The following is a 20,791-nucleotide window of genomic DNA, read 5'->3' as shown; positions in this document are numbered from 1 at the left end:
TACCTTGTCTTGCCCTGCCTTCGGGCCTTTCCTTGCCTTGCCTTGCGCGGCCTTCGGGCCTTCTGTCTTGCCTTGCCTTGTGTGGCCTTTGGGCCTTCTGTCTTGCCTTGCGCGGCCTTCGGGCCTTCTGTCTTGCCTTGCCTTGCGTGGCCTTTGGGCCTTCTGTCTTGCCTTGCCTTGCGCGGCCTCCGGGCCTTCTGTCTTGCCTTGCCTTGTGTGGCCTTTGGGCCTTCTGTCTTGCCTTGCCTTGCGCGGCCTTTGGGCCTTCTGTCTTGCCTTGCCTTGCGCGGCCTTTGGGCCTTCTGTCTTGCCTTGCCTTGCGCGGCCTCCGGGCCTTCTGTCTTGCCTTGCCTTGTGTGGCCTTTGGGCCTTCTGCCTTGCCTTGCTCGGCCTTCGGGCCTTCTGCCTTGCCTTGCGCGGCCTTTGGGCCTTCTGTCTTGCCTTGCCTTGCGCGGCCTTTGGGCCTTCTGTCTTGCCTTGCCTTGCGCGGCCTTTGGGCCTTCTGTCTTGCCTTGCCTTGCGTGGCCTTTGGGCCTTCTGTCTTGCCTTGCCTTGCGCGGCCTTCGGGCCTTCTGTCTTGCCTTGCCTTGCGTGGCCTTTGGGCCTTCTGTCTTGCCTTGCCTTGCGCGGCCTTCGGGCCTTCTACCTTGTCTTGTCTAGCCTAGTCTTGGTGGCCTTCGGGCCTTCGGTCTTGCCTTGTCTTGCCTTGCGCGGCCTTCGGGCCTTTTACCTTGTCTTGTCTTGCCTTGCCCTGCGCGGCCTTCGGGCCTTCTACCTTGTGCTGTGTATGGTCTTCGGACCTTCTGCCCTACCCTGCCTTGCTTACTGTGCATGCGGTCCTACGGGCCCTCTGCTCTATTGTCTGTGTGTGTTTGGCCTACGGGCTCTCTGCCCTGCTTACTGTGTGTGGCCTACGGGCCTTCTGTGTGTGTGTGGCCTACGGGCCTACTGACCTGCCTTGCCCCGCTTACGGTGTGTGGCCCACGGGCCTTCTGTGTGTGTGTGGCCTACGGGCCTACTGACCTGCCTTGCCCCGCTTACGGTGTGTGGCCTACGGGCCTTCTGTGTGTGTGTGTGGCCTACGGGCCTACTGACCTGCCTTGCCCCGCTTACGGTGTGTGGCCTACGGGCCTTCTGTGTGTGTGTGTGTGGCCTACGGGCCTTCTGACCTGCCTTGCCCCGCTTACAGGTGTGTGGCCTACGGGCCTTCTGTGTGTGTGTGGCCTACGGGCCTTCTGGCCTGCCTTGCCCCGCTTACGGTGTGTGGCCTACGGGCCTTCTGACCTGCCTTGCTCTGCCGCCTGCCCTGACCCAGCCTAGACCCAGACACTGCTTCTTGCTGTCTGCCCTGACCCAGCCACGGTTTCCAGCCATCCCTGTCTCTCTCCACCTGGAGCCACCCCTTTGGGTGGTGTTCACTACCCCTGAACTCAGCCCAGGCGTAACACGGAGTTCCTTCACCTTGTCTCACAGCCATCAGTCAATCTGAGTAGCTAAGGCTATTAGTTCTTCTAGTGAGTCAGGTGTCTGATGAGCAGCCAGCTCGTCCTTTACTCGGGTGTCCAGGCCTCTGCAAAAGAGTGTCTTCAGACATCTGGGGTCCCAGTGGAGTTCCGCCGCAAGAGTTTTAAATTCAATGGCAAATTCCGCCAGAGATCTGTTGCCTTGCTTCAGATCCACCAAAGCAAACCCAGCAACAGACATACGAGCAGGGTCATCAAAAACGGATTTAAACAAGTCCATAAATCCTTCTATGTCCTGCACGATAGGGTCTTTTCGTTCCCACAAGGTAGATGCCCAAGATAAGGCTCTCCCATCCAAGTAAGACAGAATGTAGCTGGTCTTAGAGAGGCCTGTGGGAAACAGTGAAGGTTGTAAGGTGAAATGTAAGTCTTCTGGAGTTCTCCGGAGAATCGAATAGGTGCTGCCAGTGGAACAGCTGACTTTAAAGTTACCTCTGGTAACTGGCCTTCTTGTGTAGAAGCTGTGCCTTGTGCCTTCTGCGAATGAAGCTGGTGAAAAGCTGCAGTAAGTTTCTCCAAAGTTTCTTGCTGTTCTGAGATGCAATGAGCCAGGCCCGGAATAGCCTGCAAGGCAGAAAGGTGAGCCGGGTCCATGGCCTACAGACATCAAATACCTTAAGCTGAGTACTGCTTCTCCAAATACTTTCTTGAAAGCTGAATTCACTTAAGTTGGTTCCTCCAATTCTTCTCCAATACTTTTAGCCGGATTCACTGGAGTTAGCAATCTGTTAGCGTTCACCCTGCCAAAGGGGGCGGAGTTAGTAATCTATTATTGATCAGCTCCCCCAGAGGGGAGGAGCTGGCAATCTGATGTAGATCACCCGCCAGGGAGGCGGAGTTAGCAGTCTGATATGGATCTGCTTCCCCAGAGGGGTGTAGTCAGCAGAGTGATGTACTCCGTAGATAGAGTTAATGATCTGTTGTGGGTTGGCTCCCACAGAGTGGCAGTCTGTATGATACCGCTCTAGTAGTGTAAGGAATAAACACTGAATGGAAAGTGGTGAATCCTTGGGCTGATGGCAGATGACAGCGCCCCCAGGAGGATATCCTGAGAGGGACCACCGGCTAGGCTGGAGTATGGAGGCAAACATAGATAGTTCTTTATTAGACAGTAAGTAGAACCACCAGAGGTGGCAGTAGTGAGTTGATGTACCCGGCAGGGCTGAAGTCCCTCAGATACTGGAACTGTGATCTCTGGGTTGCTGAGCTGTAGAGAGAGACTATAGATAGTGAGTAGACAGGGTATGCTGGATACATAACCAGTAGTAGATGATACACTCACAATTGTAGATATCTTGTAATGGCTTCAGTGCAACAGAGAGTCTTCAGCATACTCGCCTCCCCCGACATCACTGAGACGGACGTTAACGGTGCCAGAACACCGGGTGGCCGCGAACAGGGAAGCCACCCACCATCACCACCAGGCTCCCTGAAATAAAAACAGTGATCTGAAGAAACTGAGAAAAGAAGCAAAACTGAGGTGAAGGGAAACCATCACAGTCTGAGAGGGGAGGGGCAATGTGCTAGATTCAATCGGGTGACATGCCTCCCCCGACGTCACTGAAGACTGAGATGGACGTTAATGGTGCCAGAACACCGGGTGGCCGCGAACAGGGAAGCCACCCACCATCACCACCAGGCTCCCTGAAATAAAAACAGTGATGTGAAGAAACTGAGAAAAGAAGCAAAACTGAGGTGAAGGGAAACCATCGCGGTCTGAGAGGGCAGGGCAATGTGCTGGATTCGATCAGGTGACACGCCTCCCCCGACATCACTGAAGACTGAGACGGACATTAATGACGCCAGAACACCAGGCGTTGCGCGCCGTGCGTTGAGCGCCGAAGGGGAGCGACAAAGGGGCACCCCCCCTTTGTGCACCCGTAGTGTTAACCATTCCCCTTGTTATTTCTATCCCTTGTTAACAATCTCCATATTACAAACATTTAATTTATTTGACAAAGGAAATGCATGTTTTCCTGCATATTTTGTTTAAATGTAAACCGATGTGATGTGACATAAATCAAACACCGGTATATAAAAACTACTAAATAACTAAATAAATAAATACTCAGGAACAGGAGCCATAAGCGAGTACTGGTTCCTATATGCAGTCTGGAATAAAAACTCACAATATCTGTGTATGAGGTGGCTTCTGTAATAGAAGAGAGTCTTTGGAAGGTTTTAGGAACATAGGCCCTCATGGAGCGAGTGCCGGTTCCTATCTGCAATCTGTAATAGTACTTCACAAGATATAGGTATGTGATAGCGTCTGAGATAGAAGAGAGTCTGTGAAGGGTTTTAGGAACATGGGCCCTCGTGTAGCGAGTACCCGTTCCTATTTGCAATCTGCAATGACAACTCATGATCTCTGTACCTGCGATAACGTCTTAGGCAGAAGGGAGTCTTCAGAGATTAGGAACATAGGACCTCGTGGAGCGATTACCGATTCCTATCTGTAATAGAACTCACAGTGTTCATGTCTGCGATCACTTCCAGGCATTAAGGAGTCTTCTGAGCATTCAGGGATGTAGGCCCTCGAGGAGTGAGTACTGGATCCCGTCTTAGCAGTCTGAAATCAAAAAGAGAGAGCAGGGCCCCCGAGGAGCGGGTACGCCTTGGTAAGTTTGTGGAGGCAGAGCAGCAGAGAAAGATTTCCCCTTGCTAACTCGATTCGTAGTAGCAAACAAAGACCTTTTAAGTTGGAAGTGGATGATGTCACTACCGGGGGATGCCCCCGAGGTTTGCGCCCTTACCGGTACAAACTCTGGAGCGCGCGCGCGCCCTTACATCATCAGGAACATGGCGGATCCACAGCGTCAGGCCAGTCCGGGGATTCCAGGGAGAAGCGGCGAGGAGAAGCCACGGCAGCATCTGTCCGTCAGACCCGAAGGGAGTCACCACAAAGGTAGAGAGGGTGGAGCGAGGGTGAGAACAGGCACGAACGCAACATACATGATGTTAGGCTCCATATTTGGAGCTACCACCCAGAAAAAGTATCTAGGCATCATAGTGGATAATACTTTAAAATCGTCGGCTCAGTGTGCTGCAGCAGTCAAAAAAGCAAACAGAATGTTAGGTATTATTAGGAAGGGAATGGTTAATAAAATGGAAAATGTCATAATGCCTCTATATCGCTCCATGGTGAGACCGCACCTTGAATACTGTGTACAATTCTGTTCGCCGCATCTCAAAAAAGATATAGTTGCGATGGAGAAGGTACAGAGAAGGGCAACCAAAATGATAAAGGGGATGGAACAGCTCCCCTATGAGGAAAGGCTGAAGAGGTTAGGGCTGTTCAGCTTGGAGAAGAGACGGCTGAGGGGGGATAAGATAGAGGTCTTTAAGATCATGAGAGGTCTTGAACGAGTAGATGTGACTCGGTTATTTACACTTTTGAATAATAGAAGGACTAGGGGGAATTCCATGTAGTTAGCAAGTAGCACATTTAAGACTAATCGGAGAAAATTATTTTTCACTCAGCATACAATAAAGCTCTGGAATTTGTTGCCAGAGGATGAGGTTAGTGCAGTTAGTGTTGCTGGGTTCAAAAATGGTTTGGATAAGTTCTTGGAGGAGAAGTCCATTATCGGCTATTAATCAAGTTTACTTAGGGAATAGCCACTGCATGGTATCTTCTTGTGGCCTGGTTCTTTTGGCCTGGTTTGGCCAGGTTCTAACTACACTTGGTTCTTGTGGCCTGGTTTGGCCTTTGTTGGAAACAGGATTCTGGGCTTGATGGACCCTTGGTCTGACCCACCATGGCAAGTTCTTATGTTCTTGTAGTGGTAAGAGAAATATGGGCATCTCCCATAAGTGTTTTAACTGCATGGGAAGTATGTAATACAATTGGAATGCCTGGTACATGTGATTACAATTTACAGATAGCTACTGCACATGCCACATTCCCTAATTCACAATCTGAAAATCCTTGTTCTATCATACCTAAGGTACTAGAAAAATAAGCAATGGGAGTTACATTATCATGCTGCATATCCTTCAGAAACATGATACACCCACAGATCAATCATAGAACTTAAATCAACAAGATCCAAGCTGGGAGCATTTAGTACTGATTGTACTAAATCCTGCACAATTTCCAAATCTTCTTTAGTTAGTCAACTTATCTTCACTAGCTGGGCTGCCTTTGAGATGCCGGGTAAGTAACTTGCTTTTGATACTAAAAGCTGGAATCTATAACCTACAGAAATTCAGCAAACCCAATAAACCTCTTAGCTGTTTTATAGTCTGGAGAATTGCCAATTCTGCCACTTGTTCATGCAATGCACAGTAGAGATGTGAATCGTGAGATCGATCGTCTTAACGATCGATTTTGGCTGGGAGGGGGAGGGAATTGGATCGTCGCGTTTTTGTTTTTTTTTAAATCGTGTAAATCGTAAATCGGGGGAGGGCGAGAAAACCGGCACACTAAAACAACCCTAAAACCCACCCCGACCCTTTAAAATAAATCCCCCCCTCCCGAACCCCCCCAAAATGTCTTAAATTACCTGGGGTCCAGTGGGGGGTCCCCGGTGTGATCTTCCACTCTCGGGCCACGGGTGCGTTAATAGAAATGGCACCGGCGCTACCTTTGCCCTGTCATATGACAGGGCAAAGGTAGCGCCGGCGCCATTTTGGTTCCTGTCCCCCGACATCACGAGCGCAGGAGATCGCTCCCGGCCCCCCGCTGGACCCTCAGGGACTTTTGGCCAGCTTGGGGGGGCCTCCTGACCCCCACAAGACTTGCCAAAAGTCCAGCGGGGGTCCGGAAGCGACCTCCTGCACTCGAATCATATTGTCGGCGCCATTTTGTATTGCAAAATGGCGCCGGCCGTATGGCCATATTGCCGTATTGCAAAATGCCGCTGGCCGTATGGCCGGCGCCATTTTGCAATACGGCAATATGATTCGAGTGCAGGAGGTCGCTTCCGGACCCCCGCTGGACTTTTGGCAAGTCTTGTGGGGGTCAGGAGGCCCCCCCAAGCTGGCCAAAAGTCCCTGGGGGTCGAGCGGGGGTCCGGGAGCAATCTCCTGAGCTCGTGACGTCGGGGGACAGGAACCAAAATGGCGCCGGCGCTATCTAGGCAAAGGTAGCGCCGGCGCCATTTCTATTAACGCACCCGTGGCCCGAGAGTGGAAGATCACACCGGGGACCCCCCACTGGACCCCAGGTAATTTAAGACATTTTGGGGGGTTCGGAGGGTGGGGGATTTATTTTAAAGGGTCAGGGTGGGTTTTAGGGTTGTTTTAGTGTGCCGGTTTTCCCGCCCTCCCCCTTCTCCCGATTTACAATTTTTGACGATAAATCGGGGGAATTCCTATTGTATCGCGCCTCTAACGATTTTTGACGATTTAAAATATATCGGACGATATTTTAAATCGTCAAAAAACGATTCACATCCCTAATGCACAGCCAATATGTTTACCCTCTATACCTAGATTTAATCCTAGAAATGAAACTTGTGACTGACAAATGTGTGCTCTGTTAGGATTTACATTATATCCTGCCTGTGCTGTTTGCAAAAGTAACTCAGTAGCCTGCACGCAGGCAGATCATGTAGGTGCTGAGATTAATAGATCATCTACATATTGGATCAAAGATACACCAGCTGGAAGTGGGGTATGAACTGTCTGAAGGTCTTGAGGCAAGATTTTAGAAAAGATAGAAGGGCTTTCTACATAACCTTGAGGTAATCTAGCCCACTGATAACTCTGTTTATTATATTGAAAAGCAGTTGCGAGGCAAGAGGCACACAATAATATGCATTTGCTAAATCTAGGACTGTATACCACCTACCCAGTGGTTCAGTTTGGAAAATAGTAGCTGGATTTGTAACATTAGGATATTCTGCTAACACCATTTCGTTAAGCGCATGCAAGTCTTGCACCAATTGCCATTTCCCTGAAGGCTTCAAAACTAGGTACTTGGTGTTTGAATACTTGCCAGGATCTTATGGCCTGGTTTGGTCTCTGTTAGAAACAGGATGCTGGGATTGATGGACCTTGGTCTGACCCAGCATGGCAATTTCTTATGTTCTTATGTTCTTATAAATAAGGGAGTATTATTTATTTTAACAATTTTTTCTATACCGGTGTATGGACCTAACCTTCACATCAGTTTACAATCTTAAAAAACATAAAAACAATTTCATACATAAAACAATAATAAGTAACATTACCTAATAGTCTACAGAATTTCTTGCAACAAGATAGCAAATCTACCAGTTGCGTAACACATCAATCATAATCTTCATATGGTGAACCACTAGACTCTTATACCATGCTTAAGTAGGGATGCAATTTCTGGTTTAATTCTTCCTGTGCTTCTCGGGCTAAGAGATATTGCCTACGTCTGGGGCCAGTGCATCCTGGTTTTAATTGGATTTCCACTGAGTCTACACCCGCACCTTACCATAAGGGTCTTTTTCAGTTGTCCGTACTGTCGCGGGCACATGTGGGAACTGTTCCTGTCTGTGTGTTTGATTAATATACTGTCGGGCTAAATACACTGCTGTGGAGTTTGGTGCAAATGAAAGCTCTATTTCTAGGGCTTGTAACAAATCCCTTCCTAATTAATTTTCTGGACAATCCAGGGCATACAAAAACTGACTCATCACTACTTTTCCTTTTAACTGTACACTAGTCTTGGCTATCTTCTGTTCTCTGTACCAGCTTATTCTGTCCTTCAAATCCTATAGTTCAGATTGTTTCATCTGACAATTCAACTCCCTTTGGAAATGTAGTTAGAACTGAAGTAGTAGCCCTAGAGTCTAATAAAAAAGTATAAGGTTGCTTGTTAATATATACTGTTAACATGGGGTCTTCTGCTCCTGCCTGAATTTGCACCACTCCTAGGAGTCATTGGGCATACCCATTCCCTGCTCTATACCTCTGGATCTCATTGGCAGAATCCCAATGAGGAAATACACATGGTTAATGCGACTCCGACAGTGCTCTGTGCTTCAACAACAAGAGGAAATGTGGAAAAAAGGATTTGCATTCACAAAAAAGTGGGGAGTAGCTTGCTTGTTACTGCGGTTACTACCCCAAACCAAACAAGTCTGATGCTTCACTTTCAATGAATATCCAGTGTAGCTCTCTGCTTCAACGGCAGGGGGGAATGAAGAAAAGATGATTTTATATTCAGATAACAATCAACAAGGACTGACTTGCACAGGCTGGGTAAACAAATAAGCGTGGGAGGTTACATTAATGGCGGGGGTGGAAGGGAAATAGAACCAAAAGGGTATTAAAGGCCAAGAGTAACAGATAAGTATGATTAAAAAAAAAAGTGTGAAAGCTTGCTGGGTAGACTGGATGGGCCAATTGGTCTTCTTCTGCCGTCATTTCTATGTTTCTGTGTGTTTATATGTACTAATGTGTGTGTTTCTGTGTGACAGCCTGTGTTCATCTGTATGGAAGTTTGTGTGTATGTCTCTGTGAGAGTCTGTGTGCATGTCTGTGTACGCCTGTGAGAGCCTATGTGTCACATATAGGATCTTATAGGCACGCATACTCACATATTATGTGTCTGTGAGGGAGAGAGAGCCTGTGTATGTGAAAGAGAGGGATTGTATGTGAGAGCATAGGCATATATGTGAGAGAGGGAGTATGTGAGAGAATTAATGCGTTATTGTGTATGTGTATAAGTGAGAGAAGATAAAGTTTGTGCAACCCTACCTCCCACAATCCACCCCAATCTCAGGGTGACTGGAAATCATAAGATCCCGCATATGCTGTTTTGGATGGGTTGGACAATGCCCTGGATGGCCCATATAACATGGATGCCAGGATATACCTCATGTTGCCTGCCTTGCCTGCTTGGCAAGGTGGCTATAGGCTGGGGACAGGGAGGTGAGGGAAAGAGGGGCGGTGGATGTAGGGGTTGCAGGTTGTGCAGGGGAGATATTGTCCGTTGAGCTCCTGTGGGGTTTGAACCAAGCCATGGTGAGGTGGCTGATGTTAACTGGTTCGCACCTGCAGGGGATCAAGGGACATGGTAACAACAAATTGTTACTTTACATCAGCAATCATCCCTGCTTACTTTTGTTGTGGCAAGCAGCAGCAAAATTCTGGTCTTTGGTCATGGCGGTTAGGATGATTTGGTCCTTGGTGCCACTTCTGTTCCAGATGTGGCAGTGATGGTGAGACAAGCAGGAGCTCTGTCTGAGGTTGGAGAGGTTGCTGGTGCCTCTTCCCTGTCTGGCAGCAATGGAGTCTCTGGTGTGGCAGGTGTAGCAAAGGTTCCCGGGTCAAGTGCTGGACATGTGCTGGAGACAGAGGAGTGAAGGGTGAGTGCCGATGGAGGTCTGGATGGGGGCCTCTGTGGGTGTATGCAGGGGCCGGTTAGTACTGAGCATCAATGTGCACTCAGGAGAGGGCCCGTGCAGAGCTGAGTCAGTCAGCTTTGAAGTGGGGCAAACATCCGAGTCATGAGAGACAGCCCCTTTGGTGGCTGGATCTGGCAAGTATTCACGCGTGAAGACAGGGGGGTCTTCTGTTCAGGGGGAGGGGGGTGGTACGAGTGTGCGCCAGGTTTCTCGGCCTGTGGTGTTACATGACCATTTCGATCCCTGTGGTGGTGGGGCAAGTTTGCTGGGGCAGGAGGTCACGGTGGCAGACAGCAGCTCTGTGACTATAGGTGCACTGGACTCTCCTGTAGGTTTTCAGATTTTGGGTCATGGGGGGTTTAACTATGGGGTGGGAGTTATCCCCAGAGGAGGGGCAGGTGAAGGGGCAGGCCAAGGGAGTAGTGAATTTGTGGGGTGTCCAGTTGGAGGTTCTTTTGAGGTAGTTGATGTCTTGAGGGGGGCCTAATGGAGTATGGGTTGCTCCCAGGTGCAGGGGTGCAGATAGGTGCTGCGCAGTCAGTACTAGGGGTTGGGCATTGGGACCCATATGACTTATTGGGGCAGTCGGAGGGTGTTATGGGGGGTATGGGAGTAGTACAGTTTGGTGGTTTCAGTTTTCCAGGTGCATGTGGGATGGCGGAGGTGGACATCAAATGGGTTGGGGCAGATTAAGTCAGGGTGATTGGTTTCTGCAAATGCCGTATGGTTCTGTTGGAGATTGGTTTTTACCATATGGGCAGCCTTATGGGGTTTATTTTCTGGGGGGAGGGGTTCTGTGTTTGTCAGGTGGTCCGTGGTTTGGAAGGGGCAATGGGGATGTAGTGGCTGCTGGTTCTGTGCTTCCTTCACAAGAAGAATTGCGGCATCAAGGGGCGGCAGATGTTAGTGGTACCTTGTCAATGCAGGGATGGCAAGATGATGCTTTAGTCATTGTTGTGAAGGCTGCAAAAGTCTAGGGGCAAACTTCATGAGTTGGTAAAAGGAATATGTCTAGGGGCAAGAAGAAGCGTTATAGATCTAGGCATCGCTGTCAAAAGAGGTGCGGGAAATCTTCTAGTTCTTCTTCCTTGGCTACTACGTCATCATCTTCTTCTTCCAGTTCTTCTTCCAAGAATAGGTCACAGGTAGAGGTGGTTAATGTTAGTGGAGGAGGGGATAGTGGGACTCCAGCTTTGGTGACTTTGTCAGAATTGTGGAAGGGTATGTCACAGTCTTTTAGAAATAAAATTTAAAAGCAAAAATATATTATTTTACAGTTGTTAGAGGAGCGGAGGAAAAGAGGAAAGAAAAGGAGCATTTTAAGGGCAGTGAATAGGGTACCTAGGACTATATTGAATTGGATTCTGTGTTTTTTGCATTTTGCCAGTGTTGTGGACCATCATGATCCATCTCAGTATGGGGCGTTGTCAGTTTACGCAGATACAATCTTCGCAACACATAAGGCTTATTCAGCTTGGGCTTGGCTTAATTATGAACGTTTTAGGGACAAAATGGAGGAGAATATGTTTATGTCTCCAGTAGTCAGGACATGAGTCTTTGGCTTACCCAAATGACTAATACAGCGGCAGGGTCACCTGTGTTTGGGTTGGGGCTGGGTCATTATCTTCCGCTGGTGGTAGTTCTGGGTCATCTGCTTAGCCATTTTGGGGGATAGCCGTGCAATCTGGCACTGCCAAGCAAAGTAGAGGATTGCTAGATGTCTGCTGGAGGTTTAATAGATCCCAGTCTTCAAGTTTAAACACCTCTGTTCCTATTGTGGAGTGACCCATGCAGTCAGTAAATGTCCCAAGAAGGCCAGAGGCAATGTGGCAGGTGGTTCTAAATCATAATCCAGCAAGCTCCAACATGACTGCAGCAGATGGTGCCAGTAGAAGAAGAAAAGAAGAAAGAAGAGAACATCATTGGAGCTGCTCTGAGGCCTGGGCTCTGGAGCTGGGCCTGACACTAGGCTGAGGCCCAGGAATTGCCGAGGCTCCGGTGTCAGAACACGGCCTCCAGGTTTGACCACAGCACCGGCCTAGGCCAAGACATTGGCCTTGTTAGGCCAATGCTGAGGTCATGGCGAACTATCATGTCCCTGGCCTATACAAGGCCAAGGTTTTGGCCTGGGCATAGGCCTCGCCAGCAGATCCTTCTAGATGAGTAAGTGGGAGCTGGGGGGAATCCTGGCTCCAGTATTTTTAAGGGTAGGTGGAAGGGAGGGATGGGAGGCTTTGGGAGGTCCTATTTTCATTTTTTTATTCATTTTATGGGTTTGGCTTTTTTAATGTTTGATTTGTTTTCTTCACATGAAGGAAAAAAATAAAAAATTCCATGAACTGAAATTTGTGGGAAAAAACCTCCCAAAATGAACCAAAAAATGATATTTCTTTTCTCTACATACCCCTAATGATGGGGCGAGAGACTGATGTGTATGGACCAGGAGAGAGACCATAGGATGATAGTGTCTGATAACTGAAAGGCAGCAAAGCAAGGCAGTGACTAGAGCCAGAGGGATGATGAACTGCATAAATGGAGGCATATCCAGCAGGAAAAATGAGGTAATAATACCCCTGTGCAGGTCATTGGTGAGGCATCACTTGGAGTATTACGCTCAGTTCTGGAGACCGTATCTCAAAAAGACAGAGATAAGATAGAAGCAATCCAAAATGGTGTGGGTTCTGCAGCGACAGACATATGAGATGAGACCTGAGGACCTAAGTATGTATACCCTAGATGAGAGGAGAGACAGAAGGATATGATACAGACTTAAATACCTGAAGGATATTGGAACACCCCCTTGACCAATTTCCTCACAGGGCATTTCTGGGTTCGGGCTCCCCCAGGGCGGATTCCATCAGTCCTCACATTCTTGGTGCCTGGTGAAGAAGGTGTTAGTGGGTGGGAGTTCCCTCCCTTCATCCCAGGAAAACAAATGGGACTGTGAACAAGACTGGCAGTATGTACAAATACTGTATTTTTCGCTCCATAAGACGCACTTTTTTCCCCCAAATGTGGGGGGAAAATGTTTGTGCGTCTTATGGAGCGAATATTAAAAAAAATTAAAAATTTAACAAACCCCCGCCCCCTCCTGACCCCCCCCCCAGACCTTCCAAATTAATTTACTATAACCCCCCACCCTCCTGACCCCCCCCCCCCCAAGACCTGCCATAAGTCCCTGGTGGTCCAGCGGGGGTCCAGGAGTGGTCCGGGAGCAATCTCCTGGACTTGGGCCGTCCGCTGCCAGCAATCAAAATGGCGCCGATGGCCCTTTGCCCTTACTATGTCACTGGGGTCAACCAATGTCAGCGATAGCCCCTGTGACATAGTAAGGGTAAAGGGCCGTCGGCGCCATTTTGATTACTGGCAGCCAACGGCCAAGTGGATTAATAATAATATTAATAAGATAACCTCACTACTTCTTCAAACTATTGTATTTCTTCTTGTTTCATTTTTTTAAATACAAGATCCCTTTGCCGAATCTCAAACCTGCAAAGTTGTGTTGGGTTCTAAATTTGGCAAAATGGTTATTCTACCTATATTAAATTTTATCTTGAACATTAGCCATTATAAATCTTTCAGAGTTTTAAGTTTTCTGAAGAATATATTTATATTAACATGAGTCCAGTAATCCTCTTTAGAACAATTCTTGGATATAATAAATTAAAGTTATACCCCTCTCCTTAGGGTGATTCTTCTGGATTAATTTGATGGCAGCCCAATTCTACTATAACAAAACCTCATGAAAATAACAAAACCTTTAATAAAGAAGGGCTGCTGTAAGTGTATTTATTAACCACCTGAACTCAGCTACTTGTTGACTTGCCTTCTTGTCACTGATTCACCACTGTAAAGAATTAATTTACTTTAATTGCAATAGGTTTGGGGTTTAAATATGCACTTACCCATCATATTTCACCTTCTGGCACAATATCTTTGAAGCTAGGATTCCCAGGATACAAGTCTTCCAAAGCAACAGCAGCATCCTACTGCAGAAACTGTTGTCATCAGCAGAGTAAGGGAACAGTGCAGCTCAGAGTAATATACTTTTACCTGTAATTAATCATTACTAGATTTCTGAAGACAGAATGCAACTGGCTATAATGATTAACTTGTGCCTATCTTGGGTCCCTAAAGACATCAGAAATGCTGTAGCTATTTCACTAACTTAGTATTTCTTGTTGCTGTATTTACATAAATTTGTTTTCAATTCTTCTATTGCATATGATTGTTTATACTTGTATCTAAGCATAAATTACTACTTCACAGTTAGAAACCTTGTATTTTCTCTACTTAAAGCTCTGATTGATTGACTAATTACTTCTAAACCCTGGCATTAGGCCCCAGCTGTTATGCTCAGGTATACCTTAGGAAGAAGATCCGTAGGTTCTCCCGTCAGGTGGCGAGACAGGAACAGAAGATGTGACCAACTGATCCTCGGCACTGGAGACGGAGGCGACTGAGGAGACAGACGAAGAATCGTGACGTCGAAGAAAGGAAGTGTGTCTTCGCCACTGGAAGTCTGCGGTCCCCCAGGAGGAGCCCATAGGGACCCAGACCGCTGGGACTTAGGTGGACCTTTGAGAGATCAAGAAGCTCGGTGCAAGGGCTGACTGGAGCTTCACCCCTGGAAGCCCGCGGTCCCCCCGGGAGAAGCCCGTAGGGACCCGGGCCACTGGGACTTAGTGGGTTAATGGTAGTAATCCCTATGCCTTCTGTTAAGGCTAGTAACTGCCATTACCGAACAGGTTACCCCATGCTGATCATAACGTAAAAGGCAGGGTCCTCGAGTGTTGTTGTTTGAATCCAATACCCCTTTGTTGTATTTGGCGGTCCAAGGACTCCTCCCGTGGACTGCTACACTTCCCTTGGGCCGGACCTCCTGCAGTGCTCTTCGGCATTGTCGGACCAACTCTCTCTCTGGTGCAGAGGAACGCTGCCACTGACTCCTGTGACAGGACGCCACCGATTCTGCTGGGCCTGGTTCCCCTAGGGTGTCTGCGTACCCAACATCCTCTAATTTAAAGGGCCAGTGGCTAGAAAGACCTCTGTGGACATTTTTCCAGTGCCTCAGCACCAAGTCTTCTACAGTCATTGTACTGTGAGTTGCTCAGCATTCCCTGCCTTTGTTCCTGTCTTCACTTCCAGTGTTTTGTTCTTCGGTTCTTGTGGTCTTCATCTTGTCTGTCAGCTCCTGTGGTCAGTCTTTCAGTTCCTCAGTTCTTCTGCATGCCTTGCCTCTTGCGTTGCTCCTCATCTTTCTGCCCTACCTATCTGTCCCATCCTTCCTGGATGGATACTCGGTATTGACCTCGGCTTGCTTCCTGGACTTCTCTTGATTGCTGCCTGCCACCGACAACTGCCTGATAACTGGACATTCATTGAATGCAGCCAGCCTTGACCCAAGCTTGTCTTCAATTTCATTTGCACATTCCAGATCTATGGATCTTCTGACCATTAGCAGAGGCCCACTCCTAAGACCTGCCGGCCCCGGCACCCAAGAACTCAACCCAAGGGGAAACATGGGCTAGTATATAAAAAGCTCCAGTTAAGCCTCTGCCTCATCCAACTCCTGACAGGGCTCCACCCTGCAGGTTGCACCAAACTCCCCTCAGTCCAAGGGTCCAGGGCCCACAACACCCTTCTTAACCTCTTCCACTGTCAAAACGGAGAGCGATGTTGCAGTTGCATCAAAAGCATCAAGGCTTATTGATTAAGGGTAGTATTCCCTATGCCTTCTTTTAAGGGTAGTAACCACCACCGAGCAGGTTACCCCCATGCACCCTTTTCTTCATTTCTATCCTCTAGCATTTAGGGATCCGCAGTGTTTATCCCATGCCTGTTTGAATTCTTTGACTGTCTTTGTCTTCACAACATCCTCCAGAAGGCCATTCCAGGAATCCACACTCTCTCCATGAAGAAATATTTCCTGATGTTCGTTCTAAGTTGTCCCCCCTGGAGTTTCATTTCATGACCCCTAGTTCTATTGTTTGCTTTCTAATGGAAAAGGTTCATAGTTTGTGCATCATTAAAACTTTTCAGGTATCTGAATGTTATGACCGTCGGGTCGCAGATGGCTGCGACTGCATGTGCTTACCTCCTGCACTGCTCTCCTGCCCTCCCGGGGCTCCTCGCAACTCGGGCCAGCCTTCACTGCCGCATTCCCTGGGACTCCTCATGGTGGCCCTGATGCCACCATTTTCCTCGACTCTAGGCCTCTGTAGGCGCATGTGCATGCCATGGGCCCTCCTTTCTAGCCTCATCAGCAGGAACCTCAGGGGCATAGTAGTACAGTCTATCATCCTTACAAATTAGATTATTGCAATTCTCTTCTCTTAGGTCTCCCTGCAATAACCATTAAACCCCTTCAGCTGGTCCAGAATGCTGCGGCTAGACTACTCACTAACTCAAACAAAAGAGCCCACAATTCACCCACACTACAAGGCCTGCACTGGCTCCCTTTAAAATCCAGGATCACCTTCAAAATACTGTTGATGATCCACAAGGACATTCACGGCATTGCTCCTCTCAAGCTAAGCTTTCAACTTCGCATACACACATCTACCAGACCAATCAGAAACGCCTACAAAGGATCTCTATACGCACCTCCGATCAAAACCACTTTAAGAAAAACGCGCCTTTTCTACAGCCGGGGCCCACCCTTTGGAACTCGCTTCCTCCGGAGCTGAGACAAGAACCGTGTCTTCAAACATTCAAGAAACACCTCAAAACTTGGCTCTTCAGACAAGCCTTCCCGGAGGCTTGAGAACATTCGGACACTGGTCAAAGGACATAACAGGACATTAGGGAGACTCTGGTCAATGGACTTAACTGAACCGTAGAGAGACTCAACCTCTCTAGCATATCCCCCAATCCATAGAGAGACTCAACCTCTCTAGCATATTCCCCGATCCTGATTTAATGCCACTCATCCCTCCCCCTCCTCGCTCTTCCTTTTCCCCCATCCTCCTCGCTCTTCCTTTCCCCCATCCTTCAACCAGATCTTCTCAATCCATCTTTCAGCCTGAGGTTCTCAACCCTCTCCTTCCTCATGGCCACCCGATTCCTCTGGGCCCCACCACACCCTTCCTATTCCGCTTACTCATAGCAATATATATTAGTCGCCTTACTTTATGTATCGCTTTTTTTCCACTGTTTTTGCTGCCCCATTATATTTGTCATTCGTTTTTTGACGACCTGTTTATTTATAATCAACTGTTATCTATAATGGTTTTATTTATAATTGCTTATCTATAATTATTTTTTCTATATTCACCTGTTTTATTTATAATTGCTTATTTATAATTATTATTATTTTTTCTATATTCACCTGTTATTTAATGATTTGACGACTTGTTTCAATGTAACGCCATAGCTGCGACTGTTCTGTTTCAATGGAAACCGATATGATTTGATATTTTTATCAAGAATGTTGGTATATAAAAATTCTAAATAAATAAATAAATATATCAATCAATCAATCTCCGGTTGATAACATCATCAGACCAGGGTATTTAATCTCCATCTTCGCCCTCAGTTAACCGACTTGGCAGCAAGTTCCGTACATCTATGACTACTGTTTCCTGTTCCTGAGACTACGCTTTGGGTGTTGCCGTGAACCCTGTCTGGTACTCGCTCCTTGAGGGCCAGTGTACGCACCGGGGACTTGCTCTCCTGGCCTACCCCGCTCCTTGGGCTGGCTCCGAGTCTCTTGGGTTCTGTCCTGCAAGGTTCCCCATTTCTTGGGGCTATCTCTGGGACACCTCTACTATTTGTGAGTACTACGAAGGACTTCCCCACTCCTCGGGGTTGTAACCACATTGTGAACAAGATTGGTTGTGCCTCCCGCTCTTCGGGACCACACTCACAACTACAGTGATTGCCAGAGCATCCACGCTCCTTGGGGCACGTGCTCCAACTTCTTAGGACTTGCGAGCTTCCCCGCTCCTCGGGGTTGCGCCTACGAATGACATTGGGACTGCCTCCACTTCCCCACTCCTCGGGGCGGTGCTACATCATCTCTTGAGGCTCACCCGGGATTCCCTGTCCTGTGGGCTGGCTTACGGCATTGCATCATCATCCTGCACTGTGCAGCTCTTCCCTTCGGGGTTGCCCGCTGGAGTTCCTCCTGATTGCTCAAGCCTCACACTCCCCGCTCTGCGGTCTACCTGGCATCCCTTTCCTCGGGGTCCCTGCCCAGGGCTCGCCTCCAGTCTACTCTGTCAGAGGTCCCCTCCTGGTGCCTCCGGATCCCTCTTTTCCTTTACCCAGAGCTCTCTGCTGTCTCTGAACTTGCCTCCCGCCGGTGCAGACCTGTGAGGGTCCTTCCCACGGGTAGTGTCAACTTGCATCTCGGACCAAGGGCCCACATACCAACAAATCATAACAATACTGACCTCATCATATTTTGTTTATTTGAATTCTGCTCTGAAGAAGGAGTATTAGCTCTCAAAAGCTAGTAAAGAAATGTATTAATTTAGTCCAATAAAAAGGTATCACCTTATTTTATTTTATTTTTTTTTTATTTCTGTGCATTCAAGTAGACTAATATGGCAGCCAACTACTTTACTCACAACATTTGTCATTGTAAGGTTTCCATTCACCATGCTTTTCTCTTTTGTGGTTTTGATTATCAATATAAAGACAGAACTATAAGGAATGTAGTTCATTAGAGTGGGAGTCTGGAAATCAAAATTTAACCAATGATGTCTTGATGGAATGAAGTTAGGTTGGCAACATTGTTAGCTATACTTGGTATGGATATACTTGATAGAACTATACACCTTTTTATGAAGAAAATATTAGGTTGAATATAATAATAGGCCTCACAGAATTTATATCAATCCCCATTATAAATCACGTGTTCACATTAAATTTTATCTGCATAGTACTAATCCCCTGAGCCTTACTGTTGAATTACAATCAAATATCACGTCACAAACAAATAATAGCAAAGTCCTAAACTGCAGAACTTTTACAAAGAAAGATATTTGTGTTGGGAATGTATCAAAAAACCAATCATACCAAGAATATAGATGGTCAAAAACCTTGAGCATCTGATTTTCAGAGCAGAAAAAAGGCCAAGCAGGATGGGAAAGCTTGTACACTTTCTTTTCTCATGTCTTTCCTAGGTCTTGACTTTGTGGCTAAGACAGGAGGTGTTTCCTCTGAGCTGGGTAAAAGCTGATTAACAGGCAATGGGCTTAGGTGAGCTAGAATCACTGAGAACTATGATCATTAAAGAATGAGCAAGCTAGAAGCCTAGCTGCACTTTAAACCCTGTCAATGGAAACCCCTCTCACTGAGAAAGAAAGCCTTGGGATGTTGGCCTTGCAGTGGTAGAACTTCAGACCAAGTAAAACCAATTTTGAAAAAAACAGCGATCCACTCACCCTGAGCAATTACAGACCAGTATCAATTAGCAGAACACTTAGAGGACAATAATACTCTGTACCCATCACAACATGGATTTCGCAAAAACTATAGCACTGAAACACTACTACTTATGCTAACAGACAACATCATGAGAGGTTTCGACAGCGGTAAACATTACATTTTAGTAATGCTGGACCTATCAGCAGCATTCGACACAGTAAATCCTATTAAATAGATTAGAAGAAATAGGACTATGCAACACAACAATCAAATGGTTCAAATCATACCTAGATAACAGATATTCCAAGTGCAAATCAAAAAAGCAATGTCAGAAAGAATAAACCTTCAAACAGGAGTTCTGCAGGGATCAGCCCTATCTGCCACACTATTCAACATATACATGCTGCCGTTATGCCACCTGCTAGCTGGTCTGGGCATCTCAACACTACATATATGCTGACGATATTCAATTAATACTTCCAATTAATGACTCAATTGAGAAAACATTAACCTTAGCCAACATGTATCTAGATATAATAAACAGCTCTTAAACCAGATGGAATTTGTTATTAACATAGAGAAAACAGAATTCCTACATCTTGAACGAAAAAACATCATAATCATTCAAAACCCAATCACAATCAATAACACCAAAAAATACAACTAGCAGAGAAAGTACGAAACCTTGGAGTGATTATCAATACGGAACTAAGTATGAAACAACATATATCTCTAAAAGTAAGAGAAGGTTACGCCAAACTTATGACTCTCAGAAGACTTAAACCACTACTAATACCAAATGACTTCCGGTCAGTACTACAAGCATTAATTTTTTCAAGCACTGATTACTGTAATGCCCTTCTACCACGATAAGACCACTACAGGTATTACAAAACACAGCTGCAAGAATTTTAACCGGTAAAAGTAAAAGAGACCATATCACCAAAACCCTAATTGAACTACACTGGCTACCCATTGAACAAAGAATTCAATACAAGACTCTTTGCACCATACATAAATTAATACACGACGAAAAGGCAGAATGGCTGAACACAGCCCTTCACGTACACGTCCCTAATAGAAACTTGAGATCAGCAAACAAAGCCCTACTAACTATTCCCTCAGTAAAAACAGCCAGACTAACTCAAGTAAGGGATAGGGCCCTATCCCTGGCAGGACCTATAATATGGAACACAATGCCTTTAGAAATCAGAGCACAAAGAGACATCAAAGCATTCAAAAAATGTTTAAAAACATGGCTATTTAAGCAAGCATACCACAAAGAGAATGAAGAGTAGAATCCAGGGAATTGTATGATGCAGTCCGAAGAACTCCCACACACACACATCAGCTTACTCGAATGGTGTAGTGTGTATATTTTATTTTACTTACCTCCCTTAGATTGCAACAACGGAGGACAAGACTTAAGTGTTAATTTATCTTATAGCCGATATACTTAAGTAGACATGACTTATCACAACCACTAAGTAATATTTAATATGAAACTATGTTACAGTATTTGATGGCACCTGTTTAGTTAATATAACTCAACACATTAAGTTTGAA

General features: G+C 46.6%; 1 protein-coding gene across 1 annotated transcript in view; it reads right to left on the bottom strand.

Moving 5' to 3' along the window:
* Positions 1 to 13,848, bottom strand: part of LOC115093252 (carboxypeptidase O-like) — a 77,675-nt gene extending 63,827 nt beyond the window's left edge. The window contains exon 1 of the mRNA XM_029604925.1: positions 13,756 to 13,848. Coding sequence (XP_029460785.1) covers positions 13,756 to 13,835 — 80 coding nt within the window. The 5' untranslated portion in view covers positions 13,836 to 13,848. The remainder of the gene's footprint in view (positions 1 to 13,755) is intronic.
* Positions 13,849 to 20,791: the final 6,943 nt, after the last annotated feature.

Source organism: Rhinatrema bivittatum, chromosome 6 (assembly GCF_901001135.1).
Source record: "Rhinatrema bivittatum chromosome 6, aRhiBiv1.1, whole genome shotgun sequence".
In the NCBI taxonomy this organism is placed as follows: Eukaryota; Metazoa; Chordata; class Amphibia; order Gymnophiona; family Rhinatrematidae; genus Rhinatrema; species Rhinatrema bivittatum.
Note: the sequence above shows the minus strand (reverse complement) of the source record. Positions and strands in the feature narration are given on the sequence as shown.